Source organism: Theobroma umbraticum, unplaced genomic scaffold (genome assembly GCF_002168275.2).
Source record: "Theobroma umbraticum cultivar Fairchild unplaced genomic scaffold, ASM216827v3 scaffold_44.0, whole genome shotgun sequence".
In the NCBI taxonomy this organism is placed as follows: domain Eukaryota; kingdom Viridiplantae; phylum Streptophyta; class Magnoliopsida; order Malvales; family Malvaceae; genus Theobroma; species Theobroma umbraticum.
Genome location: NW_018397255.1, coordinates 9,318,884 through 9,336,556, shown reverse-complemented (window position 1 = coordinate 9,336,556; position 17,673 = coordinate 9,318,884). Strand labels below are relative to the sequence as shown.

Sequence of the window (17,673 nt, the reverse complement as noted above, 5' to 3'; positions counted from 1 at the left end):
AGAAATTCTCATGGTGAATCATATATTTGTTTCAAGTATCTCAATATTTTAATTTATGAAATCGATTATTTATTTTATAAATAAGAAACATAATATATACTAATATGTCGACTTATATCAATGTTCTATCTTGATAAAACGTCGTCTAAAAATCTTTTAGGAATGATGCTTTGATATAGAGAGGATCTCATAATTATAATAAATTATATTTGTTTTATAGTTACTCAAAAAACTTTTTTTAAGTAATAAACATATAAGAATATGTAAACTCATAAATAAAGAAAACACTTTATTATTTTAATATACAAAATAAATATTAATGTTTTCAATAAAACATGTCGATTGACTTGTAGGGTATACATCGAATTTGTCAATGAAAATATCAATTTAAATATAGTTAAATAGATGAGTTAGACGAGGCTTAAGCTTAGCTTCAAAAAAGAGAGGCTCCATAGGTTGATCTAAACTTAGTCCGGGTTATGAGCACCTCTACCGGTGAATGCCGGAGTGTTGTTGTCCGAGTAAATTTAATCTTTTTCCTTTGGGATCAAGTATCTGATTATGGTTCAAGATACTTTATTTATATTCCATTTTAAAAGATGCATGACTTGGGTAAAATTTTAGGGAGGTGCACCTTTGATAGTTGTATATTATAAAGTAGTATTATTTGCCTTCATAGAACAATTAATTTTTTAATTTTATGATTGATTTAAGTTTCAATAGTTATCAATATTGTATGATACATAATATATGTATAATACAATATGATATGGATGATATAAATCATATATATTATGTTATATTATATTATATTATATTCGATTAAGTATCAAAAGTATACAGTTTGATATGTGATATGTATGGTAATATACAATATAGTACACTTTGACAGACATATTAATTTTATTCTACCCAATAATTAAAAGTATATATTTTTAATTTATGTTATTTTAAATTGAAACATGAAAATTTTTTTAATATGAGTTTTAACTTAATTTAAAGGTTTAGACTCTAGGCAAATATTAAAGAAAAATGAATTCAACTTGTCAAATTTTTTTACTTTTAATTAATAAATTAATATGCAAAATACGTGTATTTAAAAATATACACTATTAAGGAGCATTTTAAGAGGTTGAATTAAGAACTGACCATTTTTTAAATTTATGAAAATAATCTCAAATCTATTAATAAATGTAACACTGTTAATTTTTTTTAAGTTTTATATGTATATATGTTATTTATTAATTTTAAATTTTTTATTGTATCTTATAATATAATATGATATTATATTTAAATAAGATTTCAATATATAATACATGTTTTGATTGAACAAGTATGGTTTTATTTTTTTATTTTTTAGAAAAAATAAATAAAAGACAAAAAACAAAAAAATCAATTAAACAGAACATATATATAAATAGCTGTCAATAAGTTGAAGTCTTTGTGGCCAAAAGAGAAATAAAATGTAAGTGGGAAACTTCAGAATAATAAAGTAATACATCATTGTATGAGACTGTACAGGGGAGAAAATTTGTTATGCTTTGGACTATAATTTTGAGATTATATCTTTAAATCAGCAATTTTTAATGCACTGAATTACATAGGAAAAATATATTATTGGATGGGATTAAATAACGGTTAGTAAAAGCTTTGATTTCACTTTCCCCCAAAGAATTATGTTACTCACATGGCATTGCGTCATGGAAAGTCATGACACAGCGTCGATTGATCTTGGACAGCTCAAGAACTTTGCCATGGACATTCTCAAGCGGGGCTCCCAGGTGTGGGTGACAGAGCTCCTTGGCAACCTCGACAAATTCTTGGACACCATCGAATCCGAAATCTCTACAAACGGCAGCTCATCCTACATCCCACATCTCCAAAGCATGGTCTTCAACTTCCTCGCCAAGTCCCTCCTTGGAGCCGACCCTACCATCGACCCTGACATAGCCAATTCCGCTCCCTTCACCCTCAACTTATGGCTCGGCCTCCAACTCCTCCCCACCATTGTCGTCCGAGTCATTCAGCCCCTGGAAGAAATCTTTCTTCATTCATTCACTTATCCTTACGCTCTCATCAGCGGAGGCTACCAAAAACTCTATGACTTCATTGAACGACACGCTAAAGAAGTTGTACAGCGCGGTGAAATAGACTTTGGCCTTTCCACGGCCGATTGCATCCACAACTTGATCTTTGTTATTGGCTTCAATGCCTTTGGTGGTTTCTCTATATTTTTACCAACATTGTTCGCTGCTATAACCAGTGATAAAACTGGGTTACAAGCCAGGTTAAGGGATGAAGTGAGGAAAATGAGTGGGTCATCAACGAGGTTGAGTTTTGATTCGTTGACAGAGATGGAGCTGGTGAACTCAGTTGTTTACGAAACGTTGCGTTTGAACCCGCCTGTTGCACTTCAATATGCACGAGCTAGGAAGGATTTTCAACTCGCTTCTCATGACTCGGTTTTCGACATAAAAGAAGGTGAGTTGTTGTGTGGGTATCAACCTTTGGCGATGAGAGATGGCAAAGTTTTCAATGAACCGGAGAGTTTTAAGCCGGACCGGTTCGTGGGGAAAGGGAAAGAGTTGCTGAGTAACTTGTTCTGGTCGAATGGGCCACAGACGGGGTCGCCGAGCGAGTCGAACAAGCAGTGTGCGGCAAAGGATTATGTGACTATGTCAGCCTCGTTAATAGTAGCTCGCATGTTTCAAAGGTATGATTCAATTAGCGGAGACTCTAGTAAAATCACAGCCGTTGAAAAGGCAAAGTGATGATGGATAGAAGAATTTTGATGGACCAGTGTTTATTAAAAGTAAGGATATGGAGGTCCCATGGATTCAATGATGTCATTAATGAATGTCGATGATGATCGTCGTTTTCTTCTTTCTTTTCTTATGTTTTTTTTTTTTGAAATACCCCTAATTAAATTAACTTATAGGGAAATAAATGATGAGAGAGGTGTGCGAAAGCCTGGGCCCTGGAGAGGATGGTCATTGGGTCGTGGTCATTGACATTGTCTTTTCCTCTCCAGGAGGCCCAAGACGAAATTTGTTTCCCCTGACATGACAACGATGGAAAACCTGCTTGGTTAACACTTGTGGTCACAAACACTCCGGTTTAAGATGCCGCAATGCTACTGCTATCCTATGTCTTTTCTTGACGTATCAATCAAAATAATGCTTTAGATTTATCAACTTTTTAAAGTTGTCGTTTTTATGAGTAGTCAAAATAACAATTAAATATAACTATCGCCCTAGATGATCAATTATTCATGACGCTTTTTACAAAGTAATTTAAAAGGAAAAAAAAGAAAAACCGGAGATTACTGGTTCATCCAAACCCAACTTAAAGGGAAGGAGAGATCAACAGACTGTTGTGAAGATGAAAAGAAAATTAAAGCCCACAAAAGGTCCAAATTCAAATGGTGTAAAACCTGAAAGAAGCCAACGTGGCCCGCCTGTCATTGCCGAGTGCGCCAGGAGTAAGGAAAAACAGGGAAAAATCTTGTACAACTGCCGCTGCCAAGATAATCAGGATATCCCCAAATGATTGAAAATTAAGAAAGATTAATGATAAATTCCAGTTCATAGTTTACATTCACAGGTCAATCATAGATGATAATTCCTAACTCGTTCTAGTTGAGCTCCTTTACCATTGAAATTTATAAATATGAATTTCTTATAATATTTTGATAAATCTTAAGCAATGCATGATAGTAACTAAACAACTATATACAATGATTGTAGATGATATACTCTCTTGTTACACACCCATGGAACAGGATTCAATTTCAAAAGTAGAGACCAGAATTCTCAAAGTTTAAATGCTGTGTTTCAACGTACATTCAAACATTTGATTTATTAGTTGATATATAATTTTCACCTCAAAAAAAAATAAAAATCAAATTCCCTTCTCCAAATATATTAAAAAAAAAATGCTATTCTTCAACGTAATATAATTATAAGGACAAAGCCGAGTTTACCAGCATCTTACCAACATCACTTGCAGAGACCACCCAACGCGTTGGAATGAAGTACCGGTGCTTGAGAAAATTCTCAATGCTCAAAAGGACTAGGAAACAACCGCAAGTACTAAACAACAAAGTTTTCACTAGCAAACAAGTTTCATAGTCCCACTTTTCTTTGTTCTCTCAAGAATTATAATCACTTTTAAGAGCCTTACAAGGGTGCCTAAAATTTAAAATGGTTTTACAAGAGCAATTTTCACCAGAATGCTCACATGCAGGGAAATTAGGGCTTTACAAACAAGGTGGTTGTTTTAAGTGGCTCCATTAAAATAAGAATAACTATACTTGTGATCATTCATAAGAACTAAATTGGGACTGCCTATAGGATACACTCTGGAATTTATGACTATAAGGCCCGCCTTTGCGGTAATGCAATAAGATGCACCGGAATCAACATGCAGAGCAATGAGCAGTGTTTAAAACGTAATACACTTTTTAATAATTTTCCATGAGGCCATGGTGGATCATTTAGACAGCCTGAACATTACCCTGTGACTGCATTCGAGAGTTGGTAACCACTTCTCTCCATCCTTTTTGACGAGCTCTTAATTCCCACATTGTTGTCAGTTTCTTTTGAGCTGCCAGTGCAGCTTCAGCTTTCTCCCTTGCTTCTTCACATGTTTCCATACCTGAATTGCACTTGTCTGCTTCCTTTTGATACTGTGATGCTATCTTCTTAGCCTCAAGTAGTGCCATGTCAGCACGTTGCTGACTTTCCAAAGCTTCAGCTTCTCTTAGCTTCAATTCTTCTGTCAAAAGATCTGCAAAGTTCTTTTCAGTATCCTCACTCACCTCTGGATCATGCTTCGTGCAATCTGCAGAATATTTAAATTTAACCATGAAGACACTGTCCATATAAAACATTAAACCAAAATGCTAATATCATCATGGAATAAAATCTACTCTGCAATTAGTACAAATCTTTAGAGGAAGGCAGTGGTTTTTGTCAATGGGATAGGAGAGGATTACTTCATTTAATATCACATCCATATGCAAATTATCTTAGATCACATACTACCACAATATCAATTATCAAGTAATTTCAATTGAAATTAAGAGTGAAAATAACAGTACCATCCAAACAAAATCTAAGTCCAAGAAAAGTTCTTAATTATTTCTTAAGCTTCAATATGAACTTTTATTTATAAAATACATACTCTCACCACCAATTCCTTTGGCTTATATTGCTCACGGTTCCTAAAGATTAATAACAAAGATAATACATTTCTCTGAGCACCCTACTGTCAACCTGCATTTTAGTCTCCTTCTTTAGACAACATAAGAAGGTAAAAGAAGAAAGCAGAAAGTGGGATTTTGTTTGTCTTATCATTCTGTAGAAAAGCATTTTCTTTTTCTGCCAGACTTACTACTTGATCTCATTTAGGTGTTATAGCAACAAAGTTCAATTTCACAATATTATTCATTTGCAATCAATCACATAGAAACATGGCTTGGTCATGCCACTGTTACATAGCAGACTCGGAACCAATCATAAAGAAACATTGTTACATTTGCAAAAACACCATGTTCAGTACTTTTCATGTGGCTTGAGGGCAATAAGTGCACAAAGACAGAAGGATAAGAGAAATTTGGAAAATTACTGATCTCAGTTCATTATATATATAAGGCATAAAACATCTTAAAGCAAAAATGAAACCTGAAAGAAAGCCATGGGAGAAATATGGTCACACAGTAACCAAGAAATCATGAGTCAGTCTGCTGTCATAACAAGATTAGAGCTGATCCAAAAGGCATACATTTAAAGAAACAAGTGTTTTACCCAGTGATACAATCATTCTCTAATTTTCCTAACAAACTTTTCCATTTGTTCTCTCACTAATACGGTGTTGAGCTGATGACCAAAGATGAATGTCACCAAAAGACAAGGAAAAGGAAACCTTAACCTGATGTACCCCTCACTCCATCTCTCTCTCTCGCTCCCCTTTGATCAAAACTAATACATGACAGATAGAACGGTAGAAATGAGAAGAAAAGCAAACATTGGACAACTCTTAGTATTACATGCTTATGCTTATGCAGACCAAAAATCACCAATTTTTTGTTGATTTACGTTACTTATTCCCATATTCCAATAAATATATCCTTGATATAGAAACTGGAAACTGACCTGCAAAGGAAGCATTGCTCAGTCCTGCACAAATTAAAGACAGAATCACAAAATTAGCATAAATTTTAGAGAGAACAAAATATGAAAGATCATATAATCAGCACCTAAGAACCAATTGCAAATTTTTGAAAAAACCAAGATAACAACGGAAACTTGGAATCTCACAGGGCAAATAGTGCACAAAATGCTAGTAATTCAAACCAATAAACATAAAAAAAACCCATCCAGAAAAAAAAAAAAGAAGAGAAAAACGTGAAGAGCAACATCAAAGTCATGTGAGCACGCATAAAACAGGCATAAGTTTCAACAATTGTACGCATCATTAGCGACCAATATCCATGTAGCCAAGGGTATCGTGCTTTACTAAGTAAAATCTCATTTATTTATAACAGAAGCAACATAGAATAAATGTAGTAAGTAAAAGATTGTGACGTTAGGGCAAATGCCACAGTTAACTTCACAAATGTTACCCAGATTAGGCAGGAAAACGGGATTGTTATATAAATGGCAAACTCATCCAGCGCAAATTAGACATTGGCATTAAGTAATTGTGGATTCGCTGAATAAGAAGGAAATTACAGGATCTCCATTCACCAATTGTAGATAAATGTGGCATGAATAGGACGCACATAAACACACTTTGAAACAACAAAAATAAATTTCAATTTCAGATCGATACACAAATGAAAAGAAGACAAGCGAAAGAAATGCGATCTAGCCCAGATCTGGAAATACCTTCAGGAATCGTGAGGAGAGGCTGAGAAGAGCAATCGCAAAGGCACGGAGGGCAAGTGTTGGAGGAGTGGCTGACGGCTGCTAAGCCTTCCATGAAATGCCAGTACAGAGGTGGACCCACTATGTAGCCGAACAAACACAGACCCATTAGACCCAACCCCACCTTCAACGCCGCCGCTTGGTTCACTGCCATTTCTTATTTCCGAGAAGTCACTTTTTTGGGCTTACTGGAAATCAGACGAGGAAAGATTTGGTCAAGTTGTCTGGGTTCGGAGATCAATTGATGCGGCAGTCGGCATATGTCAAATCCTAGCTCTGCTTCTTCTTGCTGGATACTGATTTATTTAGTTTTTTTTTTTTTTAATTCAAACGGTTTTAGACAGTCGTAAATTTGTGAGAGGGTTGTCAATCACTATATGGAAGTTGCAATGAATGGAGTGTCAATGTGAACAAACTGTTCTAGCTGGTGGCAGCAACGCGTAGGACCATGCTGCATGGGCCCAGTCTTGTTCAAGGAAAAAGATTTGATAAATTTCACGATCCCCATCCCCGTGGCACCATGAAGCCCCCCAACGTCTCAAACTTTGGGCCGTGCACCGACTTAAGCCTACCTTACTAAATCAAAATAAAGCCACTATATACACAGTTACGCCTAATATGATGTTTGAGATATAATTATACAATTTTATTAACCTTATTATTATTTTTAAATATAACTAACTTGTTTTTCAAAAATTGTAATTTAAAATAATTATTGAAAAATCTTATTTTATTAGTAACTATTTCTTTTAGTCACATATTGCATGGTTTATTCGATAGATGCTTTCAATATTTATTTTGAAATAACGTATCACTGTGCTCAATAATTTAATAAAAGGTGCAATAGTAAAACACATTCGTATTTGTTACTAAACGTGATGCGTTGTTTGACTGGCAAGGGAAACGCTGCGTTTCCAAAAGACCCGGAAGCGAAGCTACATAAAAACGACGCCGTTTACAAGGAACCCAAAGACCACCCTCCGCCCCTCAGCCTCTTGCAAATGCAAAACGATGAGACGTATGAAAGCCTAAAGCAAAAAATGGCGGTTGAAATCCGAAGGATCTAATAACCCAACTCCAGATCTCACTCCGCAAACAAGCCAGCGTCCCTTCCTACGATCCAAACGACTCATCACTCCCCAATCTCCCTTCCCTTCCTCACTTAATCTCCGACTCTCCCCACTTCCGCTGCCTCCACTGCAAAGCCCATCTCCTCCGGCCCGACTCCCTCCTTTGCATTTTCTGCGAAATGCCAGTCCAATAGCGAGGCGCCACCTGAGCCCATCAAATTCAAGTCCACTTCCGGTTACCGCTGGTTCCTCCGCTCTCTCAACTTAGATGGATCTGTAAGTCACTCTCTTTCTTGTTTATCTGTTCAAGTTTTATATTATTATATATCAAAATTAGGGCCGTTAGTTGCTCTTTGAAAAGTCTTAACAAAATAGAAACTGGGGGTTGTAGGAAACGGTGGGAGAGTCTTTGGAAGGGAATGAATGGAACAGAGGACCGCGACAGGAGTCTCCATTATCTGATCTTTTAGATTTAGAAATAAGGTGGAATGATGCCGAGCTGGATAGTTTTGAATCTAGTTTGAGAAAGAATAATCCTTTGAATTTGGCTGGACTTGATCTTGATGATGATTTTTTAGCTGAAAGGAAAGGAGATTCTGTTTCAATACCAACCCAAGGGACATTGCCTGTAAAGAAAGAGATTGATTCTACTGGTAGTGAGTTTCAATCTCGTCAAAACCTTAGTTTATTGAGATACAGGTTTCTAAGAGTAGTGGTTCTGTTTCTGTTGGCAGGCTGACTTTCAGTCTGCTGATCTAGAACAGATCATAATGCTATAGCTCCCTGTCGTTGATCCTTTTCCGGTTCCTCAAAAGATCTTTCTGCCCATGTGGACACGGTCTCTGGAAGGTTAACAATTTGTTGCTGGAAAAGAAGATGACAATCAATCTTCTTCCGAATCCAAAACAAACAACTGGTTTCGTGATGATATGCAGAGTAATTCCACTTTAGGGGTGAGGATAGACGAAGCAAATATTTCTTCTTCTGCGAATGTTGACTGGATTCAAGGTGATCAAGGACAAAGCACTGGCAACAATGCCCCTGACAAGAGAACTACTAATGATGATGATGATGATTCCTTTGATGCGTGGAATGATTTTAAGGGTTCCACCAGTGCACCAGATGCTGCTAAAAGTTATCGGGACCAGACTACTGATGGTGTCAAGTCGATGAATGACAAAGGTCATGATTCTTTTTCTGGATGGGGGGCTGGCTCTGAATCTACTGCTTTTGAAACTCAGCATGAGGTATCCAAATCTTTTGATAATTTTGCTGGTTCTTCTGCCGACCTTTCTACTCACATGGACAGTGTCTTTGGAACAGGAAAAGACTCATTTCATGGAAAAGCAGTAGATAACAGAACTTCATCTCACACTAATTGGTTTCAAGATGATCTATGGAGTAATTCCACCTCAGGGACTGTTCATCATGCTGAGCAATCTGATTTGAATGTAGGTAATAAGGATGATGGGATGTTAGGAAATACAAAATCTCCCGTGAGTGTAAATGGAATTGAAGATGATCAATGGCCAACAAGTAGCAACAAGGCAGCGGATGACAGAACCAATGATGAAGATGATGATTCATTTGGGGCTTGGAATGATTTTAAAGGCTCAAGTGCCTGGGGTTCTTCGATAAGTTCTTGGAAAGAACCTGCTAACCGTTCCAGTTCTACCGAAGAGAAGAGCAGTGACCCTTTTCAGGATGGGACACTGACTTTCAATCTGCTAGTTCTAAAAATCATCATGAGGGTTCCAAATCATTTGATCCTTTAGTGGGTTCCTCAGTTGATCTTTCTGATCACATGGATACTGTCTTTGCATCAGGAAAAGATTTTGTTGATGGAAAAGTGAAAGATGGCTCCAACGTTTCCAACACAAACAATTGGTTTCAGGATGATCTATGGAGTAATTCTACCTCAAAGGTAACTCGTCAAGCTGAAAATTTTGATGCAACTATTGATGTTATGGATTCTGGAACAGCTCAGAGTATGCATAATTCTCCCTCAATGAACGTTGATTGGTTTCCAGATGATCAATGGCTAACTGGCAACAACAAGGCACCTGATAGAAAAGCTGTTGACAAATCAGACAATTCTTTTGGTGATTGGAATGATTTTAAAAGCTCAACAACTATGCAAGATGCTTTTAGTGATCCTTCAAAACAAGCTGCTAGACCTGATAAAATGACAATTGATGATGATGATGACTTGTCTGGTGCTTGGAATGATTTTACTAGCTCAATTAGTGCAAATGATCCTTCAAGTATGTCTTTCAAACATACTGTCAATCATGAGAAGCCTTCTATTGGAACTTCAGAAATGCACGTCTTCGGTATGGATAGCAATTCACATGACAATAATTCTGGTAATTTATCTCAACCTGATCTCTTTTCAAGGTCATTCGGCAATCAAAATGGCTCTGTCGAAGCTCCCGTTTCAAGCAGGTGTGTGTGCTTGTTCTGTCAATTTCCTTCTAATTGAACTGAAATTTTGAAGCATCCTGCTAACCGTATTCCAATTCTTGTCTTTTACCTTTTTTATGACTTGGTGCTTAGATATTCTACTTCATTACCGTATTTGCATTTTTCAGTTTTTAGTCAATTATTTTGTTGTTATTGGAATTACTTGAGAGAATATATTGGGAAGATCAAACAAAGATAAAACAGGTGGAGCTCCAGAGATCAAGTTGAATGATAGCTGAATTAGGAAAAGACTTACCACTTATTACTGCTTTCTGAGTTTCTTGCTAATATGCTGATGTCAGTAACATTTTTTAATTAGTGAAAGTAGAGTGGGGGTAGAGTGCATATTTATTAATGCTATCTGATAGGTTGGATGAGGGGCTTCTTTACAAGGCTGTTATACTCCTCTGTGTATTGTACAATGCATTTTTTGAAAAGAAAAATAATTGCACCTATGCAACTTGGAGACGCCTCCTTGGCTTAGGACATTAGGCAAAATTTGTTTGCTCATATGGAGGGATACTGGTCTGGTGTTCTGGCTTAGGATGGAGGATACTTGTTTCATATGAAATAAATAAATCTAATTTATTTTGGAGGATAGCCGCAGCTATTGTCCCTCTGTCAGGGTGGAGTTCTTAAAACATCACAGTATTGCTGCGAATAAGGAGGCTTAATTGAACGCAAACAATTGTGTTTAAAGTCATCTATAATCATAAGTTGGTTGAATTTGCTTGCCTGTAATATGCACAAAAGTATGTCTAATTTATGCTAACGAGTGGATGATATTTTGCATCCAAGATTTTACATTTGATCAAGACTTATTTTAAAACAAAGAAAAACTGTGCTGAAACCTAATTTGTAGTCCATCCCCACCCAAAAAGATGTACTTTTTGATTAGCGGAATTTGGATGAAAAAGATTAGTTAGGTTAAGACTAAACTTTATGGGTATCTTGTTATTTGTGACTTCATCTATGCAGGGGATGTAAGTGGCCATATCATCTATGCTTTGTGCCAAGATGCTTTTCACTTTTGCTGGAAGAATTTTCAAATTGTAGATTGACTATTCTGTGCTTTGCCAGATTTCTCCTGAGTACTTTTGTTGTTTTGACCTTGGGAATTTATTTGTTTTTTTCTTCGAATTTTTGAGATTGAGAACCTCTTGGGCTTCTTTTGTGAAAAACCTGTTTTGGATCTGTGGGAATAGTCTTAAATGTTTCTGTTCTACTGCTTGCATATAAGGCCATGGAAACTACTCGATCTTGTTTTCTTCCTAGTGAAGGTCATGTAAAATCCAAGCTCCCCTTGCACATGAGAGTCAGACAGAACTTAAGGAGAAATTTCTTATATTTGCTTTCACATGTTTCAGGATGGCCGATGCAAGTGTAAGAGGTGGTAGTAATACTGAAGTTGCAAAAAATGGAGGTTTTTCCAGTGCAACAACAGGGTCAAAAACAGATGATATAGAGATACTGATGTCACAAATGCATGATTTATCCTTTATGTTGGAAAGCAATCTTTCAATACCTCCAAAACTTTGTAAAGATTGAGAGCCATTTTTTTTCCCTCTCAAGTTGGTATTGTTTTGTTGGTTCTTGTCTGCTCTGTATCCTAGTTTTGATTGGTCCATGCATCTGAAATTCTTTCCTGCATCCAGTGGTCGTATGGCTTTGTTCTTCCTCTGATATTAGAAGAATGTATTATGAAATGATTAACGAACTTTTCTTAATAAACGTGGTTTGTAGATGTTGTTTTTAGTTCAAAAATACGAGAAAAGTTGCTTCTGCAATATCGCGAGGGTTGTAATTTTTCTTTAAATTTTTGAAAGGTACAAATAGATTGGTCAAATACCAAAAATAAAATTTCTTTAAGAAAATATTTAGGAGAAAACAGAAGGAAAAAGCATTTTGCTTTGTAGGGAAAATGTCTAGACAACTACAAACCGCATTTTAGAAGACATTAGTCTGAGGTCTAATCTCAACAATGCCTGCAATGTGTGTAAAATGTGAGTAATGAATATAGACAAAGGGGTAATGGAAACAGCGAAGTCGAGCAAATTGGCATGTGATACTGTAAACTGATGATAATCGGGGTACTTATGTAGTTATGCCTAGCATCTCTCCAGATTGGGCATTAGAGAAGCAACGCCCATAGCCTATGGAGGTGAGTTACAAGCAGCCGGTACGGGCTTATATTTAGTCTACATTCATGCAAAGGTGCATGTCTATGCAACAGAGTAAATCTAAAACTTGTGTCGTATGTTCCCAATGATGCCCTGGCCAGCCTGAACAAGGTAACTGCATTCTGCATCATAAGTGCCCCGATGAGTCGCCGGTTGGTTGTGTTCTAGACCTCTGGCTGGCTTTTAATTTGGAAATCAATTTTTGTAGATTACTATGGGCTACCTGGTCACGCTGGAAAGGAAATTAGCATGGGGAATTAATTAATTATTATGTAAAGGCAATTTTCTCTGGCTTAATTGCAATTAAAGATTATAATTAAGAACAAGATTTGATAAAAATCTGATTCAATTGTTAGCCTTGTGTTGGAAATTTCACGATATGTTTCTAAAGGACTTACTTCAAGGATACCAATATATGTGTCATCTACTAACTTGGGAGGAATGTAACCTGAGAAATAGGCACGTGCCCTACATTTTGAAACAAAAAGAAGTTTCAAGCCATTAGAGGCTGGACAGGTAAATTATTGAAAGATAGTTATCAAAGGAAGATGCATTTAGCTAACCTGTCGTTGTCTGACAGCCTGAGATAACAAGAAATGATGTTTCTTAGCAGTCGTGGGCGATGCCCTTCTTCCTCTTCACCAAGCCTCTCAACCATTATTGCCAATGCATTGTTTAGCGAGAAAAATCGATCCGCAGGAACCAAACAATAGTGCAGCCCTTGCTCATTTAGTAAAATCCTGTGAATTATAAATGTGGCAACCTGTCGAGTCCGATACATTAGCAGCTAGCATGAAGAGTATGGCTAAGGAGCACGCATGCCAAGGTGCAGTAATGCCATGCCAAGTGAGGTCCTCAACTCTTTGGTTTTATTCTGAAGGTCCTTCTTAAGCTCATTGTCATGGCTAAGGTATCCTGGCGCTTCTTTAGATAAATTTACTGTTCTGATTTTTACAGTGAAAGTGTGGCATAATAATGCACACAGTAAACAGAAATTTCAAACGTCCCTAGTAAATTTTTGTGAGATTTCAACAAATGTGCTACGTATTTTAACCATACATGATCATAGGAGAACAATAAAGAGTCCTAATAAATTTTCAAACTGCTCAGAGGTTTTCCCTCTCAATAATTGTCATGCCAGAAAGTACTTTTTTCCAAAGGGGCCTGAAAATAATGTCAAAATTAATATAACTCTCCCAATCAAAAATATTTCTTCCTTAAAACTTAAGTCACTAGGTATGTTGTTTGATTCACTTTTGCCATTTTCCCAGTTTTCTGGGCCAATGCTTTCAAACTCTAAAATTTCTACTTGTCTCAGTATCCTATGTTCTTGATATTTTGATCAAGATATATAATGTATATAACTAAATTCTAGGAAATGTATTTACTTTAAATCTATTAAAAGATGAAAAACTTATTAGAACCCAAAACCAAAGTCTTATGTAAAATAATTTAGGATGGAAATATTGACAATTAATTGTAATTAATAATAAATGTAAACATATAAACCTAGTTGAGGAAAGTCCAGTCACTCACTGTTTTTGATAATGTGCTGCCAACCTCCATGCAGCGCAGGCAACTAGGAAATGTTTGAGAAAAAAGAAGGAAATCAACCACTTCTGCATCATCAACCTGCGTAAATTGAAAGCCTGATAAACATAAATATGAAGAAACTAAAATAATGCCAACTAAAGAAAATTTAATTAAACTCCATGAGTTCTAAAGATCATGTACTTATCCTGGGCCCTGTAACTATATTCAAAATTTCAAACCAAAGATAAGAGTTGTGCCAGAAATGGAACCATGTAACAGAACATCAGATGATATGAGGTAAGATTACCTTCACTAGGGAACCGATGACAACTAAGCTGCTCAGCCTCAGAGAATCATAGGGCTTTTCACGGTTCATAGTGTTCAGGAAGGCCTGAAGATACACTGGTATGTAAGCTGCCCAGGATATTTAAATTAGAACAGTTTTTTATACACCCAAAATACAACCAACAAAATTATATATGGTATTTGTACTCCTATTGCATCAAAAGAAAATTTCCTAATTATCGGATCACAACAAGGCATGCTGGTACAAAGAGCTTCTTTTGGAAAAGTCTCCCTCACTCTTTCTGATTATACAATTGAAGCAAAACCCTACTGAATTTGAAGATTTGCTAGATGAAGTTCTTAATGTATTCGCATATTTGGATAATTATAATAAGAGTATAATAAAGTTACCTTTGACAAATGGCATCCTTGTTTCGGGGTGAGCAGCTACAGCCTGGAAAGAGATCATTTCAAAGAAATGAAAATTAACATAATCTAAAAATTTATAGGTATATCGATCAATACTGGCAAAAAAAAAAAAAAAAACTGTCTGGCATGTGATGATACCTCTCTGTCCTTTAAAATGAAAACTGAGACTAACCACTCAAAATCTCTCAGCAATATATATTTGCATCTAGATGTCTCAAGAAATATGCCCCCTCAATTTGTCCATAACTGATATGAATGAAGAATATCCGATTCATTGCAGGAAGGTTTGTTATCACCTCAGAATCACCTTTGACATTATTAGCTCCAGTCTTTGCTTAAAAATATATAAAATGCTTAACATTATAGTATATAGATGATAATTTTAATATGAACCGGAAAAGAAAATATATAAGAAACCTACATAATATCGGAATCCGAAAAGGAGATGTATTGGTGAAATTTCAAACGTTAGCCTCTGAATTTCCTTAACAAAAACTATTGATGAGTCGAGGCTAATAATCAAAGTGACATAGGAGAGACAGGAGCAAGGAGAATAAAAGGGGATCAATAATAAACAAAACGAGAAGAGGTCAGCATAATGATCTATACCTGAAGAAGCGCAATAGCATTGCAAACTTGAGCTGCTACTCTTTCTGAAAGGCTGGTGGATGATAGTGGACGGTAAACTGAAGTTACTTCCTGAATAATGAAAAGGTAAATAATCATATAGTATTGAATAGGTGTGGGCATTGCATCTATCAATAAACCTTTCAAATCCATGAACACTGATTAGTACAATGGGTAAAATAACAGGACGAAAATTTTAAAGAGACACATGAAACGTCCTAACTGAGAGACACTAGAGAAATGAAATAGCAAGACCCACCTCTACAAGTGCTCTCATGGTACCGAAAGAATTCCATAACAAGATTGCCAAATCGTCACAAACTTTCAAATAATTCTGGGGAGAAAAGAAAAAAAATTAAAAATGATTGATGAATTAGTTACGTTCCAAAATCATCTGTCAAAGTGTTTTCATTGTTAAATACATAAAAATGGTGGCATTTTATATAAAAAAAAATTCTAAACTTATGTACTAAAAATGAGCCAATCCAGCAAATTCAATGCTCATTACTAGAAAGGCTTATATCTAATTGATATGAGATCTACTTTTGATAGAATAAGACCTTAGAAGAAATATTCAACTTGATTTATCCAAAGGAAAAAGGAAATATCCAAATCGACCAGCTTCATTGCAACTGATCTCTCTCAAATTTCATGTTTTCGAGAACCCAATACAGGCATGGTGGTACCTTGTAAGATGTTCATTAAGTGTCCAAAAGAAAATCGGACTATACTATTTATTTGTCTGTATGTATGCATCTATGTGGGTATACTCTCATAATTACATTGAGAATTTAGAATGTCGTTTTATTCGTCCAATTGCTATATATCTGTGCATGCCAGTTTGTTTATGTCCTTTGGATCCCTTGAATAAGTTTTCGAGCTCTACCCCTTTTCAATCTTGACAATATTTACATTGAATTGTTTTAAATTATTCTCTAATAAGTAATATTTTATAGAATTTTAGACCATGGCTTTTTACTCTTATCCATTATTTTCTTGGAAAAACCCTTCAAAAACATAACATTGATTGAAAGCAACATGTTATCTTCTAGAATATCTGCAATATGCTTATAATTCTATGTTGAAATTGAGCTTTAATGAAAGGCTCTATCTAGGAGCAACTTAATTATCACACTAACATGCTTCTAAAATCTAACATTAAACCGGTGTCTCTGTGTTAACCACAAATTTCAAGTCAAGAGTCAAAAAATGATCTATTTGCTTTTTCGTGTTTTCCTTTTACAGGATTTTACGTTTAAGAAGCATGGTTAATAATAAGCAATAATAACAATATCTAATCCCCTGCTGTATGACAATAAAGAATCCCTACATTGTACATACCAATACTGTATTAGTTCAAATTCAAAACATAATCATGATGTTTCAACTCTTTCTCCTAACTTTCTACTTAATACCACCTTAATCTGAAAGCCCGATGATTCACTTTATAGTTGATCAACTTCAATAATTTCACTATAAACTCTTGTCAAACAAAATTTAAAAACAATCACCAACAATCCATCATTGCTTTTTTACTTTGAAGTTTATAGTAGTTTATTTTTCAACTTATAGCAGGAGGTGTAAAAACATAAGGTAAAACTTATGATCTGCTGAGAACCCCATTACCTTTCATTATCTATAAACAACACAGAAAATACAAAAGATAACAATAAAGCCTTTGCCATGCATCAGATTCTTTCATAAAATGAGGATCTACATTAATAGTATTAAACAAAAACTGCTCCGGACATAATAATGGCCCCAAATTAAGCATATAATAAAGAATATATCAAAACAGTAAAATAAAATAATTGTACACTCTTTTAAGATTTTTTCTTTCATGTTTGAAAAAAGAGTTAAGCAGATTATAAAGAATATATCAAAACAGTACAATAAGACAATTGTATACTCTTTTAAGATTTTTTCTTTCATGGTTTAAAAAAGAGACACGTTCTAACTTTTTCTATGGTTTTTGTCGTATTTGATCATGACTCTTATTCCCCGCAGCCAAACAGATAATTGCAAAGGAAAAGAAAAAGAAAGAAAGCTGATGATACCTTGCAAAGAAGGTCAAGAGACTCCTTTCGGGTTTTTTCAGAATTAAGCCCTCGAATCAAACGAGTGATCTCAGAGAGGTTTCCATCATGACGAGCAGAA

At 35.5% G+C, this 17,673-nt stretch overlaps 3 protein-coding genes and 1 pseudogene across 5 annotated transcripts in view; 2 read left to right on the top strand and 2 right to left on the bottom strand.

Moving 5' to 3' along the window:
• Nucleotides 1–2,883, top strand: part of HPL1 (hydroperoxide lyase 1) — a 6,438-nt gene extending 3,555 nt beyond the window's left edge. The window contains exon 2 of one of the 2 annotated variants that reach the window (XM_021419552.2): nt 1,740–2,883. In XM_021419552.2, coding sequence (XP_021275227.2) covers nt 1,740–2,771 — 1,032 coding nt within the window. In that variant the 3' untranslated portion in view covers nt 2,772–2,883. Of the gene's footprint in view, nt 1–1,708 lie in introns of both variants that reach the window. The other variant, XM_089785741.1, reaches the window with a different exon arrangement.
• A 1,206-nt stretch (nt 2,884–4,089) lies between these two features.
• Nucleotides 4,090–7,316, bottom strand: LOC110409997 (uncharacterized). The gene is made up of 3 exons (XM_021419553.2): nt 6,891–7,316; nt 6,156–6,179; nt 4,090–4,842 (listed from the first exon to the last, which is right to left on the bottom strand). Exons 1-3 carry the CDS (start codon nt 7,081–7,083, stop codon nt 4,496–4,498), a joined length of 564 nt encoding a protein of 187 aa, XP_021275228.1. The 5' UTR covers nt 7,084–7,316; the 3' UTR covers nt 4,090–4,495.
• A 641-nt stretch (nt 7,317–7,957) lies between these two features.
• Nucleotides 7,958–12,249, top strand: LOC110429163 (uncharacterized; annotated as a pseudogene). Its single transcript, XR_016352312.1, has 3 exons — nt 7,958–8,275; nt 8,391–10,444; nt 11,830–12,249. The product of XR_016352312.1 is annotated as an uncharacterized LOC110429163 (transcript).
• Nucleotides 12,250–12,508: 259 nt separating this feature from the next.
• LOC110409385 (uncharacterized) lies at nt 12,509–17,667 on the bottom strand. Its single transcript, XM_021418709.2, has 9 exons — nt 17,574–17,667; nt 15,776–15,850; nt 15,499–15,588; nt 14,872–14,914; nt 14,483–14,589; nt 14,179–14,274; nt 13,206–13,405; nt 13,041–13,110; nt 12,509–12,874 (listed from the first exon to the last, which is right to left on the bottom strand). The coding sequence occupies exons 2-9, from the start codon at nt 15,791–15,793 to the stop codon at nt 12,770–12,772; spliced, it is 729 nt and encodes a 242-aa protein (XP_021274384.2). The 5' UTR covers nt 15,794–15,850; nt 17,574–17,667; the 3' UTR covers nt 12,509–12,769.
• Between the last annotated feature and the right edge of the window lie 6 nt (nt 17,668–17,673).

Bases quoted from the DNA above. Each gene is read 5' to 3' on its own strand.
- LOC110409997 (XM_021419553.2), bottom strand. From the start codon at position 7,083: ATGGCAGTGAACCAAGCGGCGGCGTTGAAGGTGGGGTTGGGTCTAATG. The intron at 6,180-6,890 runs GTATTTCCAGAT...TAATTTGTGCAG, and splicing joins TCTCCTCACGATTCCTGAAG to GACTGAGCAATGCTTCCTTT. The intron at 4,843-6,155 runs GTCAGTTTCCAG...AATATTCTGCAG, and splicing joins GAGCAATGCTTCCTTTGCAG to ATTGCACGAAGCATGATCCA.
- LOC110409385 (XM_021418709.2), bottom strand. The intron at 14,915-15,498 runs GTATAGATCATT...ATCTCTTTCCAG, and splicing joins ATGCTATTGCGCTTCTTCAG to GCTGTAGCTGCTCACCCCGA. The intron at 12,875-13,040 runs GTAAGTCCTTTA...TTTCCTTTCCAG, and splicing joins CATATATTGGTATCCTTGAA to CGTGACCAGGTAGCCCATAG.